General features: G+C 54.8%; 10 protein-coding genes across 10 annotated transcripts; 6 read left to right on the top strand and 4 right to left on the bottom strand.

Annotated features, from left to right (window-relative positions):
* Positions 1-330: 330 nt before the first annotated feature.
* On the top strand, positions 331-1,262 carry LMH87_003059 (uncharacterized protein; the record flags this gene model as incomplete). Its single annotated transcript, XM_056194616.1, has 3 exons — positions 331-622; positions 688-988; positions 1,046-1,262. 3 exons carry the CDS (start codon positions 331-333, stop codon positions 1,260-1,262), a joined length of 810 nt encoding a protein of 269 aa, XP_056051536.1.
* Positions 1,263-1,426: 164 nt separating this feature from the next.
* Positions 1,427-2,714, bottom strand: LMH87_003058 (uncharacterized protein; the record flags this gene model as incomplete). Its single annotated transcript, XM_056194615.1, has 4 exons — positions 1,427-1,438; positions 1,499-2,177; positions 2,231-2,387; positions 2,447-2,714. 4 exons carry the CDS (start codon positions 2,712-2,714, stop codon positions 1,427-1,429), a joined length of 1,116 nt encoding a protein of 371 aa, XP_056051535.1.
* A 1,247-nt stretch (positions 2,715-3,961) lies between these two features.
* LMH87_003057 (uncharacterized protein) lies at positions 3,962-7,511 on the bottom strand (the record flags this gene model as incomplete). Its single annotated transcript, XM_056194614.1, has 3 exons — positions 3,962-4,049; positions 4,101-7,420; positions 7,473-7,511. The coding sequence occupies 3 exons, from the start codon at positions 7,509-7,511 to the stop codon at positions 3,962-3,964; spliced, it is 3,447 nt and encodes a 1,148-aa protein (XP_056051534.1).
* A 1,057-nt stretch (positions 7,512-8,568) lies between these two features.
* LMH87_003056 (uncharacterized protein) lies at positions 8,569-9,109 on the top strand (the record flags this gene model as incomplete). The annotated part of the gene is made up of 4 exons (XM_056194613.1): positions 8,569-8,577; positions 8,624-8,637; positions 8,698-8,723; positions 8,787-9,109. The coding sequence occupies 4 exons, from the start codon at positions 8,569-8,571 to the stop codon at positions 9,107-9,109; spliced, it is 372 nt and encodes a 123-aa protein (XP_056051533.1).
* Positions 9,110-9,487: 378 nt separating this feature from the next.
* On the top strand, positions 9,488-10,902 carry LMH87_003055 (uncharacterized protein; the record flags this gene model as incomplete). Its single annotated transcript, XM_056194612.1, has 4 exons — positions 9,488-9,637; positions 9,756-10,436; positions 10,629-10,736; positions 10,810-10,902. 4 exons carry the CDS (start codon positions 9,488-9,490, stop codon positions 10,900-10,902), a joined length of 1,032 nt encoding a protein of 343 aa, XP_056051532.1.
* A 1,043-nt stretch (positions 10,903-11,945) lies between these two features.
* On the bottom strand, positions 11,946-14,114 carry LMH87_003054 (uncharacterized protein; the record flags this gene model as incomplete). The annotated part of the gene is made up of 5 exons (XM_056194611.1): positions 11,946-12,312; positions 12,361-12,659; positions 12,706-13,662; positions 13,718-14,005; positions 14,067-14,114. 5 exons carry the CDS (start codon positions 14,112-14,114, stop codon positions 11,946-11,948), a joined length of 1,959 nt encoding a protein of 652 aa, XP_056051531.1.
* A 1,497-nt stretch (positions 14,115-15,611) lies between these two features.
* Positions 15,612-17,634, top strand: LMH87_003053 (uncharacterized protein; the record flags this gene model as incomplete). The annotated part of the gene is made up of 3 exons (XM_056194610.1): positions 15,612-15,833; positions 15,883-16,285; positions 16,340-17,634. The coding sequence occupies 3 exons, from the start codon at positions 15,612-15,614 to the stop codon at positions 17,632-17,634; spliced, it is 1,920 nt and encodes a 639-aa protein (XP_056051530.1).
* A 239-nt stretch (positions 17,635-17,873) lies between these two features.
* Positions 17,874-19,326, top strand: LMH87_003052 (uncharacterized protein; the record flags this gene model as incomplete). Its single annotated transcript, XM_056194608.1, has 3 exons — positions 17,874-18,059; positions 18,121-18,995; positions 19,044-19,326. 3 exons carry the CDS (start codon positions 17,874-17,876, stop codon positions 19,324-19,326), a joined length of 1,344 nt encoding a protein of 447 aa, XP_056051529.1.
* Positions 19,327-20,103: 777 nt separating this feature from the next.
* LMH87_003051 (uncharacterized protein) lies at positions 20,104-21,807 on the top strand (the record flags this gene model as incomplete). The annotated part of the gene is made up of 2 exons (XM_056194607.1): positions 20,104-20,251; positions 20,324-21,807. 2 exons carry the CDS (start codon positions 20,104-20,106, stop codon positions 21,805-21,807), a joined length of 1,632 nt encoding a protein of 543 aa, XP_056051528.1.
* Positions 21,808-22,772: 965 nt separating this feature from the next.
* Positions 22,773-26,213, bottom strand: LMH87_003050 (uncharacterized protein; the record flags this gene model as incomplete). Its single annotated transcript, XM_056194606.1, has 1 exon — positions 22,773-26,213. The coding sequence occupies one exon, from the start codon at positions 26,211-26,213 to the stop codon at positions 22,773-22,775; it is 3,441 nt and encodes a 1,146-aa protein (XP_056051527.1).
* Between the last annotated feature and the right edge of the window lie 56 nt (positions 26,214-26,269).

The raw sequence follows: 26,269 nt of genomic DNA, 5'->3' as shown, positions 1-26,269 counted from the left end.
GGTGTCTCATAGGTCGGCGATACTACTGCCGTAATGCTCCCCATCCGGAGCAAAGACCAGTAAGCCGGCATTTTGCGATCGACAGCCTTATTGGCGGCGCTCGTGCTTCTCGTCCACCACCGCCATGCAGATGTAAGCACAGAGGTTACATCAGCCTCCAATCACCCCTCCTCCTCCTCCTCTTTGGTCTGAAGGGAATATAGAGGGGTCGCCTATAAGCTAGAGCTCGTGCGGGCGCTATATTAGCCGTCGTCCCGTGTTCAATTCCCACGGACCAATCTTGATCTTGACATATGATTTGTGAAATATATACTCTCGAGAAAAAAAACTATGGCGGTAGATAAAAAGATTGTTCTCATTACCGGCGCGGCCGCTGGTATCGGCCTCGAGGCCGTCAAGGCCATTGTTGGCTCACAGCAGGCTAGCTACGAGATCATCCTGTCCGCCCGCAAGCTTGCGCAGGCACAAGCCGCCGCCGAGGAAATCGCGCGCGCCTTGCCCTCAGCTACTTCCACCACCACGCCTTTAGAGATTGACGTTTCGTCCGACAAGTCCATTGAGGACGCTGCGGAGCTCATCAAGAGCAGATACGGCCGCATTGACGTTCTCGTCAACAACGCTGGTATTACGCCGCCCACTCATCATAAGCTGATTCCGAGCTTGCTTTTGGCTAACGAATTGCAAAAGGTCTGCTTCCCGACTTTTCCGTTGTTGGTGGCGAGCTTTCCCTTCGCGAGGCCTGGGCCAAGGCCTGGGACATCAACGTCACCAGTGCCCACGTCATGACGCACACCTTTGCGCCGCTCCTCCTGCAATCCAGCGACCCTCGACTCCTATTCATCACTAGCAGCACATCCACCCTCCTCGGTACCGAGAATGGCGAGCTGCCCACCAACAAGCCCTCCAACAAGGGCTGGCCCAAGACGCAGATGCGCACCATGGTGCCGTCGTACCGCTCTTCCAAGGCCGGTCTAAATATGACGATGAGGTACACCTGAGTTCACTCAACCTTGTCCCGCAGAGTATTTGCTAACGTACTGTGCAGAGAATGGCATCGCATGCTCAAAGACGACGGCGTCAAGACTTGGGCCGTTTCGCCTGGATTCCTGGCAACTCGTCTTGGCGGTGACCAAGAAGCCAATAAGAAGATGGGCGCGGGCGATCCCGCGCTCGGAGGCGGCTTTATCAAGGACATTATCGAGGGCAAGAGAGATTCCGACATTGGAAAGGTCATCACCCGCGATGGCATTCAGCCATGGTGATTGCATGTGTATATAAGACTCGTCATATACAACATATTAATGTGAAGCGACAGTGAAAACAAGTTATCAATTTCGTAAAATCCGAAAACCCGCATTGTGCTCTGCGACCTGGTATCATTAACCGAGGCTACTCGCGCAAGTCTATATATATATATATCATAACGTCATGACGCAGCCTCCTACGGAAGCTCCGCCCGATTCTGCATCGTGTCCCTTGTCAGCGTCGTCCCCTGCACCTCCACCGGCGCGCCGCTCTCCTGCGGCGGCAGGCCCGTATCCGGCGCTTCCACGACACCTTCCAGCGGCGGCGGCACAGTCGACAGATTCGACACCACGCCCGCGGTCCCGAAGCTGCTACTGCCCGTCTGGCTGGCGCTCGACACCGAGTACGCCAGGTGCCGCTCGCTCGGAGAGCTCGTGCCCGCGCGATCCGTCGTCGTCGTCATGGTCGTCGCCGGACTGGCGCACGCACCGGCTGCCAGGGCGGCCTCGCCAGTACCTGGCACTTCCTTTCGTCGCGGCACGCTGTTGGCATACATTGCCGTCTGCTGGTGCTTCTCGCTGCCTTCCTCTGTCCACGACGCGCCCGACTCGCGCTGCTGTCTGCTGAGTGCAGCAGCAGCAGCAGCCTGGTGCTCTTGCCGCCCGCGTCGTCGTTGCCTCATAAAGTACCACGCAAACAGCGCGATGCCGAGCAGCGCCAGGATACCGCCAATGACGCCGCCGACAATGGCGCCGATGTTGGTCTTGCCGCCACCACCGCTACTGCTACTGCTGCTGCTGGCCGGATCGGTGGGGAGAAGCGTGCCAGTGCCGGGCTTGTCGGTGCAGCCGAGGAGCGAGTACGTCTCCTGCTTGCCGGCGGTGGATGTCGAGATGAGCCACGTATAACATGCCGGGGCCGAAGAATGGTGGCTGTCGACAGTCAGTTCCACGAGATACCGCCGTCTTCACTGCCCAAAACTTACCAGCACAACGTGCCGCCATTGTCGTCGGAGTCACATTCCTTGGTCTGCGCCACGCACTGCTTGGGTATCTTTCTACAGTTATCCCCCGAACAGCACCCCACGACGCCGTTTGTGTACTGGCATGAGGATCTCGAATCGCTACATGCATAGAAACCACCTACAACCCTCTGGTCAGCTGCCGCTCTCCAAGGACTTTCCTCTCATGGCTATGCTCACCTCCATTCTTGTCCCAGCCGCACGTATTAGACGGCCTTGGCGTACTTGTACTCGAGCCACTGCTTCGGGCCGCCGTTCCCGCCGTTGTGGTGGCCGTGCCGTGTGTGATTTTTCCGGCACGATCATCATCATCTTCGTCGTCGTCGTCGTCATCGTCGTCTCGGAGGACAAGTCCGGGGCGCGGCACACGCAGCGCGGGTGTCGGTCGGAGAGTGAAACCCGCGACGGGCGGCAAGTACTGCGTCTGCGTGGCCGGCGTCCACGTCATTTCGTCGGCGGCGGCGGCAACAGGACCAGCCACCGCCGCCGCCGCAGCCGCAGCGAGTGTGGTGTATCTCATAAGTGTGGGCGTAGAATTGAGTCGTGTACCAGTAGTTCGATCCGATCTATTGGGTGGCGCGAACCAGAGGCGCAAGTGGACGAACCAGTCTCACAAATAAAAATAAATAAATAAAAGAACTCTCTGCCTTGGGAAAATGGCGATCGAAACCTTTCCCAGGAACTACAGAGTGGTGAGGCCTCAGAGCTATTTAACAGAAGCCCATAAGCAGAGCACCCCGGCCAGCTTTGGCCAGCCTACCATGTACCCGGCCGTCAACCCTAGTGCTGATGATCGCATCTTGGCGGCTTTCGCACGCGGAAACAAAGGCCTGGTACAGGGTTGAGGAAAGTAAAGGCTGGCCCCAAGGTACTCCGTGCCAGTAGTTATCTAATGGTTACAGGGCCAGTAATATGGTTCCCCCACCCGAGCGTCGATAGATGCCTCTTTGGGGCGCTGGGCTGGGCACTCTTTGTCCTGCACTGCTAATCAATCACAGTCATCTTACATTCAGAACTAGCATCGGTAGATACGCTCGTACGCAGTTGCCTCTCTCGTCTACATTGTGCTCTTTAACTGATGTATTTCACCGACCTTTGTGGCAAATCTACTATCAACAGGCCCGTCCTTTGCCTCGACGTAAAATACACTCAATTTTAAAAACAAGCCTAGATATTAATAGCAGCGCTAACGCAGCTTCACCCCAGCATTTGCGTCCCTGCGCCGCCCTAGCGGGGTCAGATATTACTATCCAGCTCTTGCACCGCCCACTTTGGTGATGCAACATCACCCCGTCGCCCAGCCAAACAGCTTCTCTCTTCACTCCCCAGCAGCCTGCGACCTCCGGGCGTGGCTGGCTCTCTCTTCATAAAGCATCAATCCTTGCCACGTCTTCTATGCACTGTGATATTTTAAAACCCGGCAGGGATATTTTGGGCTGACACAGCCTTGAGGCCAGCCCGATTATCCCCGAGAGTACTCCGTGCTGATACTGGGACTTGTAACGCCCGCTCCTCCGTCCGCAAGCGATACTCAACGACCGCAATGTGGTAAATAATGTGTAATTATAGTTTGTTCCCGTTGCATCGCTGTAAGAATGTCTATCAATATATGCTCGCTTGAAAGGCAACACTGTTTTCGCCGGCCACGTCTCAGCCTATCGCCTCTGTATTCAAACGAAGCTGTGGGCTTTCCGTCTATCTTCTGTTTCTAGCCGCTCTATTCTGTATGTACAGCTTACTCGTGGGCTCGTCAAATCCGCAAGTAACCACCAAGTAGTTGATTCTGCATGTGGTTTTAGCAAATGGCTGGTACTTTCCGAGGCTTGGTACTTACTTTGCTTCGGCGAGGCGTTTTTGGCGCACATCTTCAAATGCATTGTGCGCCTCCATGACAACCTGCGCTCGCTTGCGCTCATCCACATTCTTCACATGCAGCCTAAAAGACCCGCTTACCGGCCGATGGTCGCTCACTTTAATCTCGTGTCTTCCATAGTCAAGCTGTTCGACTTTGCCGGTGGCCCTGTACAGCAAGCGGTCGCACCATGCAGGACTGCGTCGCTTCTCACTGGTATCGTAGCGGTCCGTTCCGACGTCGTACTTGTACGTGGGCGCAAAGTTGAGCGGCAGCTCCTCAAAGGCGCGGAGGCGGAACGCAGGATTTTTGCGCCGTGAAACCAGCAACTGGTCGCGGTCTCGCAGCTTGGACAGATTATTCTGTTGCACTGCCTTGACGACGGTATCGCGAGACATGGTGTCGATTCTGTAGTTTAAGTCGCCGTTGATGACACAGATCTCGTGGTCTACAATCATGGCGCCGTCGCCTCCGCCACGGTAGTAGTCTAGTCGGGCTGATGCGTCGCGCTCAGTGGAAAACAGGCTGGCTTCCAAGATGGCAGCAACATCGTTGTGGCGAGAGCTCGTCTGCGTCTGGCCGGCGGCCAAGTGACAGTTGACAAAGCAGAGCGAGCTATCGTCTATCTGGAATCGGACAGCGATGGCGCCTTTGTTTCCGTGCAGACCGCCCATGCCACGTTTGACTTCGGCGCCTTGCAAGTTGCGGATGCGACCCTGCAACGAAGACTTGACAAAGATACATGTGAAAAGACCGACGAGAGGAGCATTGTACAAGAGCTGGTACAGGTGGCCTTGTGGCGCATAGTCGTCTAAAGTCTTGAGCAAAAAGTCACGCCAATCACGGTATCGGTGGCTCATGTTCTCATTGTCCGAGCTGTCCTTCTTTTTCGACTTGAGGAAACGCTTGGCGGTAGCCGTCTTGTCTTCAAGATCTACCAGCTCTTGGAAGCCGAATACCAGAATGTCTGGAGAACCGCTAGTCTGCACAAACTCCTGAAAGAAGGACGAGTCGCCATCCGAGTATCGCAGGTTATGGGGAGTTGCGGCCCCGGCGTTCCAAGTCATGACCACAAGGGACAACTCGTTAAACTGGCAGTACTGAGTCTCTTTCGATTTGAGACTTGCTTCAAGCCTGTCGTCCTGCAACAAGCCATCCCAGAGCTTTACCTTGCCGTCGTTTCCGACGGACACGACCTGTGCCCGCTCTATGCGATATGGCGCGGTGACATCCGTCTTGAGCTGATAGATGCCAGAATCGTGTGCTTGCCATTCCTTCTTCGTCATCCACGGGTTCTTCTTGGTGTCGTAAACGCTGACCTTGCCGGTCGAATAACCAACCCACAGATTTGCGCCCACTGCTGCCATTGTATTGATTTTCCAACCACTAATGTGGATAACCTTTTGGCACGAGTAGTCGCTTGTGGAGTATATGCTGACCTTTCCGTCAACATGTCCAAAGAAAACTTGCCCAGGATGGGCTTCCATTGTCGTTCCGGACGTAATATCGGCTGTACCCTCTGTAACGAGAGGCTTCATCAAAACTTGGAATGTGGTTGACCCATCCAGTGACGGTTCAAATACTCGGATGACTTTGCTAACGGCATGCCACAATTGACCATCCGCCACTAACGAGAACGTATGACCTTTGGGTACTTTATAGCTTTGAGTCGGGTTCTTGCTTAGATTCGGAATTCCGTCATTGTCTGGGCCCCAGATGTGTAAGCAGCCAGACTCATCCAATGACCAGATTTCGTTGAGATAACGGTATGCTTTGAGGATTTCGTATCGCCCATGAGCACCCGGCTTGTTACAGACAATGCGACTGGTGGCGATGTCAACTTCCATCATGTCCCCAGAATTCATGCCGATCCAAATTCGAGTAGCTTCAGTGTCAGGGTCGGCGCCAGGCTTGAAGATGATGGCTGTCGCCTTGACGCCCTCTGTATGCGCAAGGCTAAGCAATTGCTCGCCGTCCAAGATGTTCCAGCCACGGGTAAAGCTGCCACTGGTGCAGACAACATCACCGCATACATCAAATCGCTTTGGCTCATATCGTGTCTGGATTTCACTGCAGCCCTTCTTCACGTAGGGTGCTCTGCGATTAATGCAAGCGATATTTGGTAAACTGGATTCTTCGGCGGGTCCTTTGGATTCTGGGGCCGTTGACACGGGATAATCAGCCCTGTCTGAACTGGTACTCTCCATCGTCTTGGACCTATTTCGAGTGGGCGGTGGAAGAAATTGCTGCGTGGACAAGGACTGCGAATGGAGAGATGGCATAGGGTCTAGTTTTGGCGGCGATTGCTGCGCTGGTGCTCGTACCGGACGAGGAGGCGGGGCCATATCGCGAGTGGTGGTAACCGTCTTTGTCGGAGTTACCTGGATAGGGCGGCGCACAGGCAATGGGGGCGCGGGTTCGTGATCATTTGGGGTACTGTGTATGTCTTGAGAAATTCCTAGGCCATTCTTCTGATCTCGTCTTCTGTCGGCCACCCTATGATGCACAGGTGGGGGCTGAAAGGTGGTAACAATTTGATTTTGCATAGCTCCCGCATCGTTGGTAGCAGGGCGGGGCCGTGTAGGCAGTTGAGGAGGAGATTCGTCCTCAGACTCGGAGCTAGACGACGGAGGACTCGTAAATGGCGACGGGTCCTTGGTCGGGTTACTTCTCGGTAAAGACGATTGCCGTTGTGGGAACGCCGTTAGAGAGAGATTTGCGCTCACTCTCTTTTCTGAGCGGCCAGTAGTCGCGGGCGTCAAAGCACGAGGTTCCTTGTCGCGGCGAGTATCCACGGAGCGTCTAGGAGGAGGCGGCGAGGGCGGCTTGGATCCCGCCAGGCGAGGCGATCTCGGAGGGGGAAGGCCATGTGTGGGTGTAAGTGGTCGACTCGATGAAGCGCTGGCGGGTTTCGAAGAGATGAAGGGATGCGATACGGCAGTCGACGGATCTAGGAATGGCGATTGGTCGCCTCGCACAGGCTGGCGTCGGGTTTCCTGGGGTGGCGACTGAGGTGGTTGGACGGTGACGGGAGGAGGTATGACAACAGACTCGTCGTGGGCTGGGTTGACATTCTGCGGGAGCAGACTTGTACTATGTAGATGCTTCGGTTTGACGGGAGGCTTTTCTTTTAAAACGGGGGGTTTTGTCGGTGTCACTGGCGGAGCTGGTGCTTCGCTCGTCGTTCTAACAGCTCGCAGGCGCTCAGGCTTTGGGGCAGATGGTCGTGGAACGGCCGAGCTGGACTGCGGTTGACCATTATTCATACTCTCGAAGCGCGCGAGTAGAGACGAAACCGGTTTCTGCAAATCTGTTAGCTGAACGCGTATATTCTGTCATCGTCAGAGTACTCACGATGGACGTGCCATCTGTCTTGTCGGCGGGCGATTCCATGGTCAGCGATTCGGACAGCCCGCAGCCGTGGGGTGCAGGCTCAACGTCCCCCGGCAGAAAAGTCACCGTCGGGGGGTAACGAGGGCATCAAGAGTTGCAGCAGAGGTTCGAGGGGTCGTACTGCGGGCGGGAGAGAGGGACGATCGACGAGGCGTTTAACGAGCTTGGCGGTTAAATAGGAAACGTGGTTTGCAGCAAATGGTGGGAGCGGGAGGAGAGTCCTAGAGTGCGGGCTGCACTGAGAAAAGAAGAAGAAAGGTTGAAGATGTTAGAAGCGCACTCAAGCGCTGATGGCGAAAAGGTTAAAGACGTCAGATGGAGGCACGGCTCATCGCAATTTAATGTGGCACAAAAGAGGCGTTTCGAGGTGATTGCGTGTCTTTGAGGACAGACAGATGGGCGGTTGCCACAGAAAGTGAAGCCCCACGAGGAGGCTGCAGTACAGCCTGCAGTTTTAGCATTACGGCTGCCACTGCGGCCTGCCATTACCGCTGTAGCTGCGGCTTCCAGGCGACCGGTCTAGGGTCTAGCGCTGGTAGGCGGGGCAGAGAATAGCGGGTTGGCGGCGGGCTTTACAGTGGATGACGGCTCAATACGAGACTTGTTGCAGGACACGCACTGTCCTGCTACGGCAACGATGCCGCCATCATTACAGTGCGTTTCTTGCTTTGGTTACAGTGCAAAGCCTCCACAATGGAGCCTCCAAGACGTGCTAGGTACCTCAGGTATTTTTAGCGACCGATACAGGCATCACAGCCGTAACGGTTTCGGCAGTGATCCTGCACTAAAACACTGCTGAAGAAGCTACAGCCAGCACTGTTTTAGCGCTGTAAATGCAGCAGCGTGAGCAAGTACAGGGACCTGCCGCGATAACACCCACCAAGACACGGTACCCGCAATGCTATCACCTCGACCAGGCCTGGGATCGTCATCTCCATTACTTTCCACCTTCACCTCCAAGCACTGCCATTGCCACCTGTCCACCCGTCTCTCGCACAGCCTCTTGCCAGGGGCAATAGTCGTATAGAATCTGTCTGCGCACCAGACACTATCCAAAATGAACACGGTATGTTTCGTCTCAATTGGTAGCTGAACCCTGCTAACTGTTCCAGGTGAAATCCTTCTGGTTCGCATCCCGACGCCGACTCCAAGCGACCCCGTACAAGCTAACACAACACCTGCTTAGGCTCGGCTGGGGCTCCCTCTGCGTCGGTACGAGAAGGCTCCCTTTCTACAAGCAACGTACTCTGCAATGCGACTGCTAACTCACTTCAGCTGGCGCCGGCGCCTACGTCTTTGCCAAGCGCGAAATCAATGCCGACCGCAAGGCCAAGCTCGAGGCCCATCGCCAGAAACGTAACGATATCCGTGCCATGGAGTATGGTCCGTCGCAGCCCATGAACCCTAGCAGTACCACCGGCTCCTCCCGGCCCGAGACCGATAATGCCGGCTCGCCCAGCGCCGAATCCAACAATGATCCCTCGCCCGCCGGACAGGACCTCAGCCTCGAAGGGGCCCCGAAGAGAGAGAAAGAAGACGTCAGTCCATACGAGAGTAAAGTAGGCTACCGTAGCCGTAAGGGGGACCGTTTCTCGTGAGCGTAACGGGGAATGAGAAAACGTCAGGGAAGCTGCGTCGTAGTTATGATTGCGGCGCATCCTACAACACCTCTTTGGAAATGTTCCTGCGCCGCACTGTTCAATACTTGTACAATTAAATCAATCCCTTAATGAAACACATGACCAAATACCCCTATCGGCGCTGCTCCAAACCAATGAGTCCATCTGTCCTCGCTGCTTCAACTTTTCCCAGAATCAGGCCATTCTTAGAGCTCTGCCCCACCACGCCGAGGCTTTGCCGCTACCATCGCCAGCCGTCCTTGAACTCCACCAATAGAGCTTCATCCCATCTTCATCACCATCCCGCAAACACCACCTCAATTCCCCCGTGCGCGCCGCAGCAGCAGCTGTTCCATCATGGCGTCGCCAGAGCTGGCCATCGCGAAGGCCGCGCTCTGCGCCTCTCTCTTCAAAGCCGACCCCGTCTCGCTCTCGCGCCCCGAAGTCGATACGCTCTTCCCGCTGCTCGACGCCACCATCGCCCAGTGCTCGCGACACAATGTTCAGGTTTGAGCCTTTTTACCACCTGGGGACATGCATTTGCCTGCCTTCTCTCAGCAATGCTACCCCCTTGATATTGCCCATTACTCGATAGCTAAACATTTGTTTGCCCACCCGCCTGCAGAGCTGCAAGAACTGGATCATGGCCCACGTCGCATCGTCACCCGCGCGATGCGCCAACCTTGCCAAGTACCTCGCCGCCTTGTCCAAAAGCTTTCCGACCGACACAGCCACGCGGCCGAGCCCCAAGCGCAAGCGCCTGCACATTCTCTACCTTCTCAGCGATACGCTGCACGACGCTGCGCGCACGAGCAACAGCGTCTGCGCCAACGCCTGGGCTGCGCACTTGGTAACTCTCGTGGCGGCAGCTGCTTCTTTTGACAGGTGCCCGAAGCACAAGGCAAAGCTCGAGAACCTCGTTGCGCTCTGGGCCGAGAAGCAACTCTTTACGGGAGACGTACTATCCCAGTTTCGCGACGCCGTGTCGAAGAATGGCAATATTACTGCTCCCGTCGCACAAGCCGATGCCACGTCAACAACGTCTCTTAAAGTCGCCAAGGAAGCGCCATATACACTCCCCTCCTCTCATGGCGATACCTCCACGCCATGGTACGATCTCCCGGTGGGCACCTGGCTTCCGCATTTAACGCCAAATTCAGCGCGGCCCATAGTGACGGACCACATCCGCCCGATCCAGCTGTCTGCTGGCCTCGCTGATGGGGCCCTCGTCGACGCTGTCAAGAAGCTCCTGTGCAGTGCCGACCGCATGCACTCCAGCATCGACGTGTCCTCAATTGACGGTAGCGTAAGTGAAGACATCAACGAGCTCGGAGAGCGCTTCATCGTGAACCCTGCCACTGGCGACGTGGTCAGTGCGGACACTTACTACGGCTGGTCGCGCGCATTTTGTGAAAAGATGAGGGCGCGGCGAAAGCAAACAGTATCGCGTGGTAGAGACTCGTGCGACCGCTCATACTCACGTTCCACGTCATTACAGTCACGCTCGCCATCGCCGTTGCGGAAGCGTCCGCGTCGATACTCGTCCGAGTCACGCAGCCGCAGTCGCAGTCGCAGTCTCAGCCGCAGCCGCACGCCACCCGCGCGGGTTCGAAACCACAGCCGTGGCAGCAGCCCAGACTGGCGATCCCCTCCACGCCCATACAATATGCCTCCTCCAGGAAACTTTGCAGGGCTACCGCCACCACCGCCTCCACCTCAAGCTGGCTTCCCGGCACAATGGGCTCCGCCGCCGCCGCCGCCTCTTCCACTAGGAGGCATGCCCAACTGGACGCCCGATCCGGCTGTCATGAGCCAGATGATGGCTGCGTGGTCTGCCAGCCAAGGCCTCCCTGCATCACTACCGCCGCCGCCGCCGCCGCCGCCGCCACAGGGTTACCAAGGGACATTCAACCATAATGGACCACAGCAGAGTACATATAATAGAAGAGGCGGATACAACAATAATTATCGTGGTAGGGGAGGGTATGACCGCGGACGGGGTAGATGATCTAACATAAAAAGGATACATGGATTTTTCAATAAATGGAGAAAAAAGTCTATTTTTGGCCAACAAGACGCAAAAACATGAAAGTAATAAAAAATAAAAATATTCTGTCAACGTGCTTTCGTCAACATTTACATTACGCAAAAAGAACACCCCTATCAAGATCTAACTGGCATTTATCCTCTCTCTCGAGTCCCGTATTTTCCTTCTTCCGTTCCCTTTCCTTCCCTCCCAAAGCACCCAAAATGGAAATAGTAGGCCACTTCAAGAAGCAATGTCACTCGAAAACGTTCGTAACCATTACGAGATAGAGACAGAGAGATAGACAGAGATGACAGCCGTTTTAGGGCCGTTGTATTGGGCCTGGTCCTACTCAGCGCTGCACAGAGATAACTGCCGAGACAAGTATCCTTCTTCCCCTCCTTTCCCCTCAAAGCTGCTTTTCTTTACAGCATTTCAACGTGCAGTGAAATGTTGTTTCCTTGTGCGCCAGTTGCAAATTCCTCCAGTCTTTCCACAAAAAGAAAGCCAACAACGCGAATCCACTCCTCTGTCTGCAAAGATCTTGGTAAAAGAAAAAAACAAGAACCCTCACTCGCAAACGGTCCGACGAGACCAAATCCTTCAATATGCCAGTACTCAAGAAAACAATGCAGAAATTCTCTCGTTCTTTTGTGGTGAAACGGTACGTCGCGCAGCGAGCCGGCACAACGCTAAGCCCACATTGGAGAACATCAAAAAACTCATCATGATCGATTGTATATTATCGCAGAGCTACAGCCGCGTGCCGAGCCCGTTGCCACTTTGCCTTCACCGGCTACGTGTTGAGCCAGTCGAGCCCTGACGCTCGTGAACACTGGGTCGGCGGCCAGACTGGTCCTGTAGTCGTAGCGAGTCCATTCGCTTTTGGCTGTCGTCTGTAGCCGGGTCCGCCTCGTCCAGGCGAGGCATGCCAGTTACTTGTGTCCTTTGCGGGGGCTCGCTCGTATCCAAGGACATGGAGTTGCGGCGAGACTCAGCTTGCTCGCCAAGGGCCGCCCATTTGCGCTCACGTAGAGCCTCACGCTCGGCAGCACTGTTCTGGTGCTCGGTGTACTCGTGAGAGCAGTCGTCAAAGAGCTGTGGATTGATCTCCATGAAGAGTTTCATAGCATTGTACACCATGCCGTGGATAGTCCTAGACATATTAGCAGGAGCAGCATACAGGTCGTGTTAGACAACCTACCTGTTCCAATGGCCCTTCGAGTTCTCGTATAGAGGGGCAAACATGATGGGCAGGATGATTTCGACATTGTCGCTAACCAAGTTGCAGAAATATTCATTGTTCCAGAAGTAAAGCGCACGCTCAGCGACTTGAAAGTGCGGACTGGCGACAGACTTGGCCAGCTGGTGGAAGAGTGGTTCTTGCACCTTGGCAAACTCGGCAGGATCCATGACCTCGAAGATATCCTCGACTTCATTTAGGAACATGACTTCCTTTGTGCTGTTTACTTTCGGCCAGTAGCGAAGAAGTCCAAGGACAACCTATACAGTTAGTGACCGGAGAAATCGGCATATGCGGGACACGTACATCTTCTGTTAGGGACGCATCCTTTTCTAGGAACTGCACAATACAGTATGCGAGCTGGGGGTGGTACATGCTCAGGCTCCTCGGCTTGTGCAGGGGAAGGAGAACGCGGGTCAAGAAAATCTTGTGTTCCTCCTTAAGCGGGAGCGCAAAACCGTTGATGATGGAGCCCAGAATCTCCAAGAGCTCCGCGATGCCGTTAAATCTCTCCGTTTCGTATGTAAATTGGAAAAAGACATTGTTGATCGATCGGCGGATGAATGAGCGCAGGTTTAGGAACTTGCCATAGATTCGATGGAGAGTGGTCTTCAGGAAATCACGCTCACGGGGATCCTCAGAGTCGAAGAGATCGAGCAATTGGAGAACAAAGCTGTGGTCGATGTAGGCCTTGGCGATGTTTGTGTTAAAGTCCTGGCTTTCGATGAAGCGCAGAAAGAACTCATAGACGACTTGAATATGGGGCCAGGCAACCTCAAGCACGGGCTCGTCCTCTTCCGGGTCAAAAGGTTCACCCTGGGGGTTCATCGGCGGCGGAATGGGTCGGAAGAGGTTCTTGCTGAACATGTCGACCACCTTGGGATACATGGGCTCGGTGATGACTTGTCGGTTGTTAGCGACGTAGTCAAGCAGCTCGTGCAAAGCCAGTCGCTTAATTTCCTTTGCCTTCATGTCGCCACTGGCATCGTTGAAGTCGAAAATGACGTTGCACTGCTCAATCTTCTGCATGAAGAGCTCCTGGCGCCTGTTGGGAGGAACTTCGTGGAAGCCGGGTAGCTTTTCGAGGTCTCGGTTGGTGGAAATGTCGAAACGCGACGAATGCTGTCGTTTGGGGGTTCGGAGTCCTTCGGGAATGGCATCGCGGTTATCTATTCCGCGGTGAATCATGAGCGACTTTTGACCAGGCTTGGGAGGCGCGAGGTCGTGCGGCATCGTCTCGGCGGCGCCTGGAGGCGGGACGTGCTGTTTGGGATCTGTTAGTGTCTAAGTACGTGCAGTTCGGTGTTGGGCAGCTTACGCCTGGGGTTGGGCTGATGACGACTGTGGGAGGCATTCTGGAATTTCCGTTGGGGCTGGAGTTGGCACCCATGGCACCGAATCTGTCGACACCAGCGCCCTGGCCGAGGCCGTCTGTGGAGTTTGGCGGCAGGGGCTTATTGCGAATATCATTGACGGCCGTGGTCGAGGACGTAGGGGTCAGGGTAGGCGACTGAGTAGACGGATCCCGCGACGAGGGAGACGCGGTGCCATCTTTGGAGTCTTTATTCTTCTTGGACGATTTTGTGGAGTCTTTGCCTCGAGAGAGCTGGTGAGAGTTAGTAACCTGGCTTCTAATGAAGTAGCCGGACAGAGAGAATTTGGCGTACGACTTTCTGGCTGAAGCGCTTCATCCTGTCTTGGAGTTGTTCGCCCATGTACTATCGGGTGGCACGGTCGTGGCTCTGGCGGGGTAGGGCGACAACGCGGCGGTGCTGCGAGGACAGCTGTGCCAACTAGAAGAGCGCGTCCGGGTCGCTAGAGACGAGTGCGTTGATGAAAATGAAGACTACGTTTGCAGGTGCGGTATCGACGAGCAGCGTCGGCCGTAGGGATGCGATGATGGCTTGACGCGATAGCGATAGTCAGGGGGGTCGAACGCGCGGAGAAGATGGTGGCTAGGCGAGGACGGAACAGTTGGTTTGCGAGCGGGCAGCGGCTGGACCAACAGACAGGCTCATGCGTGAGGAATTGCAGGCTAGACGAGCTGGAGATGAACAGAGGGGGGGTGAAGATGGAGGGCGCGCCAGCCGTGGAGAGAAGAGGACTGGGAGGCAGACTGGTGTTGATTCAGCCGGAGTCGAGGTACAGTGCGGTTGTTGCCGTCTGCTGGCGTGCCAGGCAAGTGACTTAGCGGAAGCCAAACGTGCCCGGGCGGTGAAGTTGGGTTGCTGGGCGGCTCATCAGCGCCAGGAGCTCTGCTAACAGAGGCTGAGAGGGTGCCGAAAGCGGGGAAGCACGCTAAAGACAGGTACCTAGGTAGCTAAGCTACAGGGGATGAGGGTTGTGATAAGGTGCTGTAATTGCAAGGCTGTGTGCTCAAGCTACCCTTGCGAGTGTGTCCCACGGGTCAGCACGTTTTGGGCTGTTGAAAGCACCTAGCAAGAAAGCACGAAGCAGCCACACAAAGCATAATGCTGGAATAATCAAAATTTCATGCTTTGATGACGAGGATACTGCCCACATCAACAAAGGGCAAGAAAGCCAGAAGGCAAACTACCTGAACCAGTTTATTTGAAGCTCGAAGGTTCTGGCTATCGGGCATCTTTCGACTGTGACGTTGAGCTCCACGCAGCCAGGGCCGTGGAAGTGAGGGACGGGCCTCTAAATTACAGGACCTTTCAATCCTCTTACCTTCTTCCCCCAGGGCTTCGTCACCTCGTCCATCGGTGATCACCAAGGTCCTGCAGCGTCTCGCCCACTGTAGCTTAGCGCCAATCCCGCCTCAGATGCCAGCTTTAGCAGGTTGGGCACGGACCAATCATGCCGGAATCAAGTGCCGCCTACCTTGCCTCCTCCACTGCAAGGCCGTCTCGTGATGGCTTGTTGTTGTTTTGCACCACAAACGCTGGGCCGAGAACAGTCTCCATACAGTGTGTACACTGTCCGCACACGCGCCTCAAGCTCAAGTTCTGCACTCATCGCCACCACCGTGTAGAGTATATCGTGCCAATTGTCACAGCCTTTGCCTCGCGCAGCAATTTGTGCTCACGACCATGCCAATGGTATTCGACGTTTTATAGCAGTCTTTTTTCTTCGGCAGTTGTCGCGCCTGATGCCGAGAACGGCGTCAATCACACATCAAACGGCTATCCCAGTATAAGCAGCCAGTTGTCATTGGCTCGACGTTCTGCTGTCTGCCCGCATCCGACACGATGACTTCTTATTCAGAAAATGGTGCTGTTGTCTCTATCTCCGATCGCTCTGTACCAGCATCGCCAGAACCTGGATCCAACTCGACTCCCGATATCGCAGCGCAGCACGCGCCAACCTTCACCATACCGAACACAGAGATTGCTGCCGTAGAAATTCCTGCAGTCGTGCAAGACATTGACCGCGCTATCAAGGCGTTTGGTCGCCTACCATCCTTTGAGCATGTAGGGTACTTATTTGTCATCTACTTGCCCATGCTAATGGCAGCCTTAGATTCTGGACCCTCAGCGCAACTCGTTGCCTCTCTATTTGAATCCGGAGAGCCCATTCTGCAACCCCATCATGTCCCATAATGCAGCTTCGCATAACGTCGTCTTAAAAATCACTGTGCCAAAGCGCACAGGAAGGAAAAGAAAGCGAGGCTCGTCGGGACCTTGGGAGGGCGACCAAGAGATCCGCGATGCGGGCCAAGCAAGCTCTATTTGCTCGATCGCTCGCCAAGACGAGCCCAAGGTCCTCAAACGAAAGCTTCAGGATAATGTCGGCCGCTACAAAGTGGACGCCGTGGGTGTTGTCAACCACACTCATAGATTCCGTGGTCTCGCAGACTTTTACTGGGATTTGTCTACCTCATCGTTTACTAACCGATACGTGGACCAAGTCCTTACCGGAAATGGTTTGCCATGTCTTTGCACCGGCCAGACGTAATACTGCTAACCTCTTATTGCAGTCGAAAAGATGAAGGCTTTTGCCTTCGAGCCAGGTATCGACAAGGCCAGAAACCTGGATGTAATACCGCCGCCGTTATTCACGCATATGAGTCTTCCGTTCAACTACTTTTACTCGCAAAATCCATACGTCCGCACCACTGCAGATGGTGGCACAGTCAACGTCACCGCTGTCAAACAAGTTGGGTACTTTATCAGCGCTGATGATCCCACGCCGACTGCCCCTCAAGAGCCTCCCGACGTGACGGACGCTCGATTCATGGAAGTTTTGGCAGACTTGGAGTCAGCTTTTGAAGACCGCCCTATTTGGACCCGACGTTCATTGTTAAACCATCTCGGCAAGAAGCTTGACAGCTGGAACGAGCTCAAGAAATATCTCAACTACGCAGCCTACCAATTCAAGGGTGGTCCCTGGCGAGATTGCGTTGTGCCCTACGGCCTTGACCCACGGACAGATCCTAAATATCGAGAATATCAGACCGTCATGTTCAAATTGACCAAACACAAGCGACCTCAGGGCCCTACGGCCGTGCGCACGTACCGCCGTCCCGAAAAGGTGGAGGAGCGTCAGGCACCCGCGGGAGCAGCCAGCCATATTTTCGACGGTGAAACATATGACACGGATGGCAAAGTCTGGCAAGTCTGCGACATCACCGACCCTCTGCTCCGCGAGCTTCTTGACGGAGCGGCTGTGCGCCCGACATGGGACATCAGCAGCGGCTGGTATCACGGTGGGCTGTGGGCCAAGGTCAAGGCCATCATGAAGACGAAATTGGTTGGTATCCGATTTGGTAGACAACTGTCACGCATAGATTTTGCCCCTACTTTGCAGTTCGGCGACATGACACCACCGAGGTCAACATCGAGCAATTTTCATTTGCCGCTGCCCAACTTGCGTCTCACAGATGAAGAGCTCACGGCGCTACGCGGCCGCAAACCCCCGAAGAAAAAGAGCCAGGGATATAATGTTAAACTACTCGGCCGTCGAGCAGCATCAATGACCGATGACCCTACCTCGGTCGCAAGCTCACCAACCCGAGCTCCGATGGAGGCCATGGAGAATGAGGAGGATTCGGGCGCTGACAGCAACGACGATAACAACAGCGGCTCCGAGCTGGAAGATGACCAACTGGATCAACTAGCAGAGGATTACCACGGTCAAGGCTACAACGAGCCAGAGTATCATGGTCCGCGTTATGATGGTCCGGGTTACAACGGCCCGTATCGATATGAATATGGTAGTGGCCACTTGAATAACACAGATGAGGTGGAGGACGTATACCCAGAGCTAGAGTAGCAATGTAATTTCCTAGGTACTAGGTAGGTACCTAAGGTAGGCAGGTATATAGCATCGGCGTTTGCAGCATTGCCACTTGCCAGGTGCCACTTCCCATCTGCCAGCTGACAGGCCGGTGGGCAAACGCTGCGCGTAATGCAATAAAACTGACTTTTACGCACTCTTTTTTGCTCAATCATCTGTAATCGTTTTGGTCATCCCGAATTAGCTTCGAACAACGCACAGAAGGCACCGCAGCCATGGAATCGTCTACACCAGATGCAGAGTTTCCCTGCCGGCCTTGTGATCTCCAGTTTCCCTCCTGGAAACTGCTGTGGGGTCACAAATGTGCAATGCGAGAGCAAGGCAGGGAGGATCACAAAAACTGCTCTTTCTGCGGTGAGAAATTCGAGGTGGCCAGGAGTGAACTCTTGCACGTCCAGCGGGTAAGCATCCTGGTATTTACAGGTTTTGCGCTCTTCTCTATACTCACTCCAAGTGCCACAGTCCCACGAACCCAGTCACAGTCTTCACTGCCCAGGCTGTGGGCGTGGCCCTTTCGCTCGAGTCGGAATGCTGGTCGCGCACATCGAACGCGGCCAGTGCACGCGTATCGGTTCGACAGACCTGGTGATGCTGAGAGAAGCCAAACTCGATTTTCACAGAGAACTTGAAAAGAGATCAAACGAGCCTGTGAAAGGGAGCTTTGCCAATTACATGTCAAAGATACATGTCCCGCAATGGGCCGACATTGTAGAAGCACCCAGTGCGGAGAAACCGGGCGAGCTTTCAGAGGGTCATTTTCCCGGTCTCCTGAGGAAGGAGCCACAAGCATCGCGGGAGCACGAGTCCAAGGTTCCGGAGAAGGTGCTGCGGAAGCAAGAGCCTCAGCAGTCGAATAAACAAGAAACGCAAGCAACGATAAAAAGTATCCCTCAGAAGTGGAACTCTAGACTGTGTCTGAGACCACAGAAAACAGATACCGCCAGCGATAAAACAATGGCGGATACCGACGACGACGAAAGCTTGCTAATTGACGTATCGCCAGGCCATCATCTCGCAGCCAAATGGCAGAATGCAACGCAAGACAGCAAATCAGACCATGAAAAGGGCAAGGCAGCGCCCCCTCCATCAACCACACCATTGGCCGCCAAATGGCAAGGCGCCTGGGGAACCAAAGATATCCAAGCTGCCATCGCAAGAGATCGCGGGAACCGACGCGTCACTCCAGCTACCCAGCAGCTTGCGGCGGCGACCCAGCCTGCGCCCAAAGCTTTAGCAGAGTTTATGGATCTGGACGACCCTGAGCATCCATATTTTAATGCGTCTAACTATCGTTGCCTCGTAATGAGCAAATACGTCTGCCCCAAGTTGGGATGCGGGTAAGAGTGCTACGAGACGATGCGACTTCAAGCTAACGATAATTTAAGCAAGTACTATGATGACAAGCAAGGCATAATCAGGCATCTCAAGTCTCCTGCTCACGGCGTCAAGTCGTACCAATGCCCGAAATGCTCGCGCATTTTTAAATCGGTGGAAGCGATCACATCTCATGCTGAGTCTCCCGGGCACTGTCGAATCCGAGAGACAGAACACTACGGCGCGTTTATAGACCAACTTACCGGAGGCATTGTCCATGTTGACGCTAGTGGTGGGAATGATGGTATCAAGTACAATGTTCAGAAGAAGGCGATTGACAAGGTGTTCTGGTGATAACCCTGCCAATGTAAGCGGTGTAGAGTATACGTGGGTTCATGATTTTTGGAGGCGATGGCCAACACAGGGCTTAACATCGCGTGCGTGGACGAGTTGCTCCGAAGCGCGGAGGCTGTGACCTTTTCAGGTAAACAGATAAATTCGCAGAAGTTACAGATACCAAGCTTCGACTATAGCTATTGGGATTCCTTTTTTTCTACATACAGAAACTTTGAAAAATCTTGAAATCTATCCATGATACAGGGTAGCAAGCGATCAGCGCCAGATGTGCTTCCGTTGGCGCGTGGCGCACCACGGGGCCAGCAAAGAAAGACGCCAGTGGCTAAGCTGCTAGTTATTAGAAGAATAAGAAGAAGTTGAATAAGGATATAAGGAATAAAAGAAAAAAGCGAGCTAGGGCAAATAAGGAGAATAAGAGAGAATAAATAGAACAAAAAAGATAAGAGGAAGAGAAAGATAAATAATAAGATGTAGAAAAGATAATAGGTAACTCGACTTGAGCGGCATGTTACCGTGGCGCAGCACTCCTTCGCCCCTGATGACCTAATCTGTGCTGCCTCACCCGCAGCTATACCAAACACTTTTGGAACGTGCGACATTGCCCAAACACCGCTCACAAAGCCTGGCCGAGCCTCAACTATCTGGAAAGAGGCCCATATCAAAGCGGCGCGGACCGTATCCATGAAGCGACAATAAGGCGTCGACTACACCGTCACGTTGGATTCCGATTCCGAGCATCCCTTCGAGGCCACCGGCCGCCTCGGCGACGACAGAATGGCTCGGCGATGGGCGCGCCGACTCGAGCGCACATGCTGCTCGATCGTCCGGTACTTTCCGCTGCTCTTCGTCTATGGCCTGACGACGTGGGCTGTCGTAACAATCGTCAATATCGGCAATGAAGACACCAGCATCGCATGGCTAGGTATGGAAGCTATGCCGACCTACCGGACACGGAGACCTTGCAAGCTCTCCTGATGCTAACTTTTCTCTCCAGGCAAAGTTTCGTCTGCCATTGGCGTTGCCATCTACCTCCTCGCCAACTGGGCCTACACCGTCGCCGTATTCACACCCGCGGGCTCGACCACGACGACCGACGGCTACGGCATGCTCCCCACGGCGCAGACAAACCGCCCCGCGACGTCCTTCACCGTCAAGAGCAATGGCGAGACGCGGTTCTGCAAAAAGTGCCAGGCGCGCAAACCCGACCGCGCGCACCACTGCTCCACGTGCAAGCGGTGCGTCCTAAAGATGGACCACCACTGCCCGTGGCTGGCGACGTGCGTCGGCCTGCACAACTACAAGGCCTTTCTGCTCTTCCTCTGCTACACAACACTGCTGTGCTTCTACTCCTTTGCTGTCAGCGGCACCTGGGTCTGGACGCAAATCATCAGCGGCATCACAGAAGAGGTCGACAACCTCATGCCCGTCAACTACATCATGCTGTCCGTCATGAGCGGCATCATTGGCATCGTGCTCGCCATCTTTACTGGCTGGCACATCATGCTCTCTCTGCGCGGGCAGACCACGATTGAGTGCCTCGAAAAGACACGCTATCTTTCGCCACTGCGCCGCTCCTACAACCGCGCTCACGACCCGCGCAACCAATTCCACCCCGTCGCGCAGCAGATTGTCGACTTTCATACCGCCGCGTTGCCTGGCATCACCGCGCCCGAAGAGGGTGCGGAGCAGCGCTGGGCTGAGGACCGACCGGAGGTCTATGAACAACAACATCAGCAACGACGCGGCCCGCCCGCGCAGCGCTCATATGTGGAACTGGAGCGCGAGCAGAGCCGCCGACGGTACGAGGAGTATCTCGATGAGCAGGACGCCGAGAAGCTCCCCAGCGCGTTTGACCTCGGCTGGCGCAGGAACATGACGCATCTGCTGGGCCCCTCACCCGCGCTCTGGTTCATCCCCGTCTGCAACACCACCGGCGACGGCTGGGCATGGGAAGCAAGCCCTAATTGGCTCGAGGCCTGCGAACGCGTGCGCCTCGAGCGGGAGCAGCAGCGCCAGCGCGAAATTAACGCCGGCTGGGGTGAAGCCGGGCCCCCTCCCGAGCCGCCCTCGTACTACGGCCAACAACAACAGCAGCAGCAGCCAAGACAGCAGTCACGACAGCCTGCCAGCAAAGCAGATCGTCTGCTCGGCCGCGACCCGAATCTCTACACGGACCCGCGTCCAAATGGAAATGGCAACACCGTGCCGCTGCGGCGGCTGAGTCCGCGCGGACGCACCATCGAGCAGGAGCTCGAAGACATTGACAGCGACATTATCGATTTCGATGAGGAGCCACAGCAACAGCCGCAGCGGCCTAATGGCGGTAGCCCAGCACGTATGAACAGCAATGGCAGCAGCAGCAACTGGGGCCGCGGCGGTGCGAGCGGCATGCTACGAAGCGGTGCGAGCGGCGGTGGCCAGACGCCAAAGCATGATAACGCTGGAAGTGCGTCTTACGAAGATGAAGGTGTAGATTAAAAGATGATCAATGAACGCTGTAATACTACATATAATGTGGGGACGAGCGAACCAATTTTGTTTTTGGCAAGGGCATAGAAATATAGGAGTTTCAGTTTGACAAATGGCACAATAACGGTATATTTTCGAGTTACGTCGCGCACAAAGCCTTTATTGGTTGTATACATTCAGCGTGGCACAGGACCATATGTTCGTGAAAAGAAAGTCAATTCTCTCATATACAGCTACAAGATGTCCAGATGTCAATCTGCCCAAATAATTAGCAAGACTTGCCAAGCAACTGCTCTTCATATCAACAAACACACAAAAGAGTGCTCGGCACGCGACTCCAAAAGCAAACTCCTTCTCCCTTCCACCTGTTAAGATAAAATCATCATCACGTCATGAACATCAAAGACGCAGCGCAAAGCAAACGTAAAAGGAGCTCAAAATCAATTCAAGACGTCCTCTTGTCCGAAAATTCCATTGTATGTGTGTGTGTTGTTCTCTATCAAGTCCCAAGATAAAATGATCCATTCTTTCCCAATATTTGGGAGATGAGTAAATTTTTTGAAAGCTCCGCCATAAAATGCTATAAATAAAGGATAGATATATATGTGCCGTTGTTGTGTAGTATGCATATGTTTAGACATTTCTTGGTCTTGCCCTGCAAGCCATAATTTTTCGCACCGATTCAGTGTGCAATCTCTTTCGCTAAAAAAGCAGACAAACAGACAAGGGGGGTATTTTGCTTCCAACTCGTGGTGCGTGTGTGTGTGTGGTAGTGATGAGGTGTGTCTGTGCGACACGTCGTGTTTCAAAAAACAAAAGAAATCGACAACTCAAAAAAAGCTTATCCATCAATACATGTTCTCTCCCAAGTAAAGCTCGAGAAGAGAAGAAGAGAAAGAAAAAGAATGATTGTAAGAATGATAGTCAACATCACTCAGCTAGCGCTGCTAGCAGGAAAATGCATACCGGCACGACTAGCTGTAGCTTTCAAAGCTCGTCTTTTCCATGCTCGGCTTTTCAATGGTGCTTCGCGGGCTCGTGTTGCTGCGTCCAAACACCTTGCCGCCGAGGCGATTCAGCTTGCTGCCGTCAGGTTGCGGGCGCGGCCCGTCAATGAGCGTCTTTTCAATGTCGTCCATCTGGATGCGGCAAAAGAGTGTCGAAAATAGGTACTGATCACCGGCGTGGTTGAGCAGCGGCAGCGTGCGGAAGCCCTTTTTGAGGTTGCACAGCTTGGCCGTGTAACTTGCAATTGGCGGGCGATCCTTGGTGCTGTAGCTCTCGCCGTCGTTGGACAACTTGACCGACCAGCGCACAAAAACCAGCTCCGGGTGCTTGGTCACGACCTTGAACTTGAACTGGCCCGACATGAACATGGGCGAGAAGCCATTCTCGCGAATGACTTCCGTCTGGAACTTGAGGGGCGTGTTTGTCTCTCGGTCGCCATCAAGGGGCTCTTCCTTCTTGTCACGCTTGTCGTTGGCGTGGAAGACTTCGACCTCGACATAAAAGTCCATCGACTTACTGACCGCGAGGTTGGCTGGCCGCATCAGCTGCTGGGCGGAGAGCATATCGATAGAAAAGGAGACGACAGAGCGCTCCTTTTTGCCGCGGGCAATGTCTGAGTTGTAGGGAAGGACCTGAATATCGCGCAGCTCTGGAGGCTTGAGTACGTAGCCAGACGAGTCGCGGCCGCCATCAAACATGGCGCGGTTGAGCTGCATGCCTAGGTCAAACGTCTGCCAGTTGAGAGCAGCCATCTGGACACCGCGTCGCCAGTAGATGAGGGGATCAAAATTGCTGGAGGCCAGGCGGGTGCCGTCAGGGTAGACACGCATCAGGTAGCGCATGTTGTGAATGTTGAGCGACATCTTCTCGTCCTTGGAGCGTGAGTTTTTGGAAAAGCTCGACTCCATGAAGGAAAAGATGTGGTTAAACTTCTTTGCGGCCGGCGCATCGAAGCCAGGGAACTTGACGCCCGCGCAGTACACGCCGAGTCTGCCGAGTACAGGGATGGTCTTGTTCGCCGATCGGTTAGCTGAACCATTGTCGCTGCCACTCTCAGTGTCGCTGTTACTGCTCAAGTCACGCATGGGGGGGATTTCTTCGTTGATGGTTTGAACGCGCTGGCGGCTGTGGCTTGCCACCCGTCGGGGGTAGCCACCGAGAAGAGGACTCTGGGGCAGAGACTGTGAGATGTAGGGAGCAGGGCTTTGCGAGATGTGTGCGGGCTGACCAGCGGAGCCGACACTATTGCCACGGCCACGTGCGGCCTGGGCAATGACAGAGGCACTGTTCATGTTGCTGTCGTCTTGCATGCGGGGCTCCTTGACTTTGATAAGAATGCGACCCATGAGCTCCGAGGGCGAGGGCAGCTTGTTGGAGGAGGGGTCGAGAGGCTCGGTGACGAGGCGAGCGCCAAAGGCTTCTTTGATAGTCTCAGCCATGATGGCTTGCTGCATGGCGTTGCAGTGTACTTCGAGGGATATCCACAAGGGAAAGTTGGACTTGACGAAGGCGTACTTGTTGATGGTGGTCATGACTTCTGTGAAGCTGATGGAAGTGGTGAGGGTGCGGCCGTGGACAACCTGAGGTTGCCCATCGGGGCCGTCCCAGCAGTCGACCTCCACACAACGGCAGCCGCGCACGAGCGCCGAGATGTAGCCCTCGATGCTAGATCTACCGGCGACTTGACGGCCGAGCAGATATGTGTTGTGGGAGCTCGAGATGAAGTACTCATTCATGGGGCGATCCAGCGTGTAATCTTGGGGCTCATCGGCGACAGGCGTGTTATGCCTGGAGCTGAGAAAAGCTACAAAAGCGTCCTCGGACATGACCTCTTCGGTGCCCTCAGGGGTGCCTTCCGGGCGATACTTGCGGGCATGTCGAAGGAAAGACTTTTCCCAGGCAGCGCGATTACTATCAACTTCCTCACCCTGCACGTTGCGGAGGAAGCCAAGAAACTCGGCTAGAGTCATGCCCATCTCGGGATTGACCGCGTTGCAGTGCATGATGTACCGAATGTCCTTGCGCTGCTTCATAAGGCGGACAAACTCGAGAAACTCGCCGAAGTTGAGACGCTCGCGGCTACGGGCGTCGGCTATGCGAAAGTTTGCCTGGACAATAATGTGTGACGAGTAGATGTGAAGGTTTTGGCAGACGCGCATAACACCGGCGAGATCGAGCTCCTCGGAAGCACCGCCAGAGTCGGGCTGTTTGGCCATTTCGGTCTGCCAGTACTGGGCAATGGCCCTGTCGTTAAATGACATGAGCGAGGTCATGACTTCCTGGCGATGGCGCAGCATGGCATGCAAAAATGTTGTCCAAATGTTGCAAGCTTCAGTGTCATCGGCAATAAGATGCATAAACTTGGACTTGGAGCGCTCAGGAACAGAGTAGAGGATAGAGAACCAGGTGGAGCGTTCCGTCTCGGGAATCTTGAAGTCACGGCCATACTGCTGGATGTCGGAGCCGGTGCGGATTTCGCGGATTTCGTCGACGTGAAGCGACTTTTGGGGACGGGCCTTGTCCCAGACGAGCTTGTTAGAGTCTGGGTCGTATTGCAGGCGTATCCTCTTGGAGCGGCTCTTTTTGGAAATCTTGCGAAGCCAGATGCCTTGTTGGAGCTGCAGAGGAATCACCGGACCGGCCATGGTGGTGGAGCTGCCGCCGACAGGCGATGTGGCGTTACGGGCAGGAGGTTTGGGAGCATCGCGGACAGTACCGTCGAGCATAAATTTGTTGGAGCGCAGAGAGCCAAACTCATCTCTGTCGTCAAAGTCGGATTCGGAGTCGGTGTGGGCGGGAGCAAAGTCGGGAGGCGCGCCGGTGTTGCTGTCGGAGCGTCGTCGTAGGAAGCAGGGACCAACGCTGCTGTCGCGACCCGAGGGGGCAGCAGAGGATTGTCTCCTGCGGCTGGTAATGCTGCGAGATGCGCGGCTGGATAGGCGGCGGATGAGGTTGCTTTTATTGGAGGGGGTAGGGATGGGCGAGGCGGGACCGTTGCTGGTCATTTCAGTCAGCGGGCTTCCATTGCCGGTCCAGCTCTGGGCCAGGGAGTTGACGCTCGTCTTCCGGGAGACTATGGACTCGGGCAGCTGAAAGTTGGGAGGGCAGACGTCGTCGTCGGGACGAGGGCGATATGCGTCGGGTGAGGCCTGGAGTGAGGAATTGGTGGTGAGAACAGCCGTGTCAGGCGACATGACGGGCGAGGCCTGGCGCGAGGAGGAGGCGACGGAGGAGGTGCTTATAGCAGAGATGGGTACCGAGTTGGAGTGTTGAGGCTGGACATTTGTCTGTACCATGGCCGGGCTGGGGCGACGCCGAAGTTGGGCTGTTAGAGAAGACATGTTGCTCATGTCTTGGGCTGGCGATGTGGTGGGCATGGGTCGTGCAGTCTTGTATAGCATGACCATGTCGTCTGTGGTTGCAGAGGAGTGGCAGCAGGGCACACGAATCAGATCAAGGAGGC

This window comes from Akanthomyces muscarius, chromosome 3 (genome assembly GCF_028009165.1).
Source record: "Akanthomyces muscarius strain Ve6 chromosome 3, whole genome shotgun sequence".
In the NCBI taxonomy this organism is placed as follows: Eukaryota; Fungi; Ascomycota; class Sordariomycetes; order Hypocreales; family Cordycipitaceae; genus Akanthomyces; species Akanthomyces muscarius.
The sequence above is the reverse complement of the archived record's forward strand: the minus strand, read 5'-3'. Positions and strand labels throughout refer to the sequence as shown.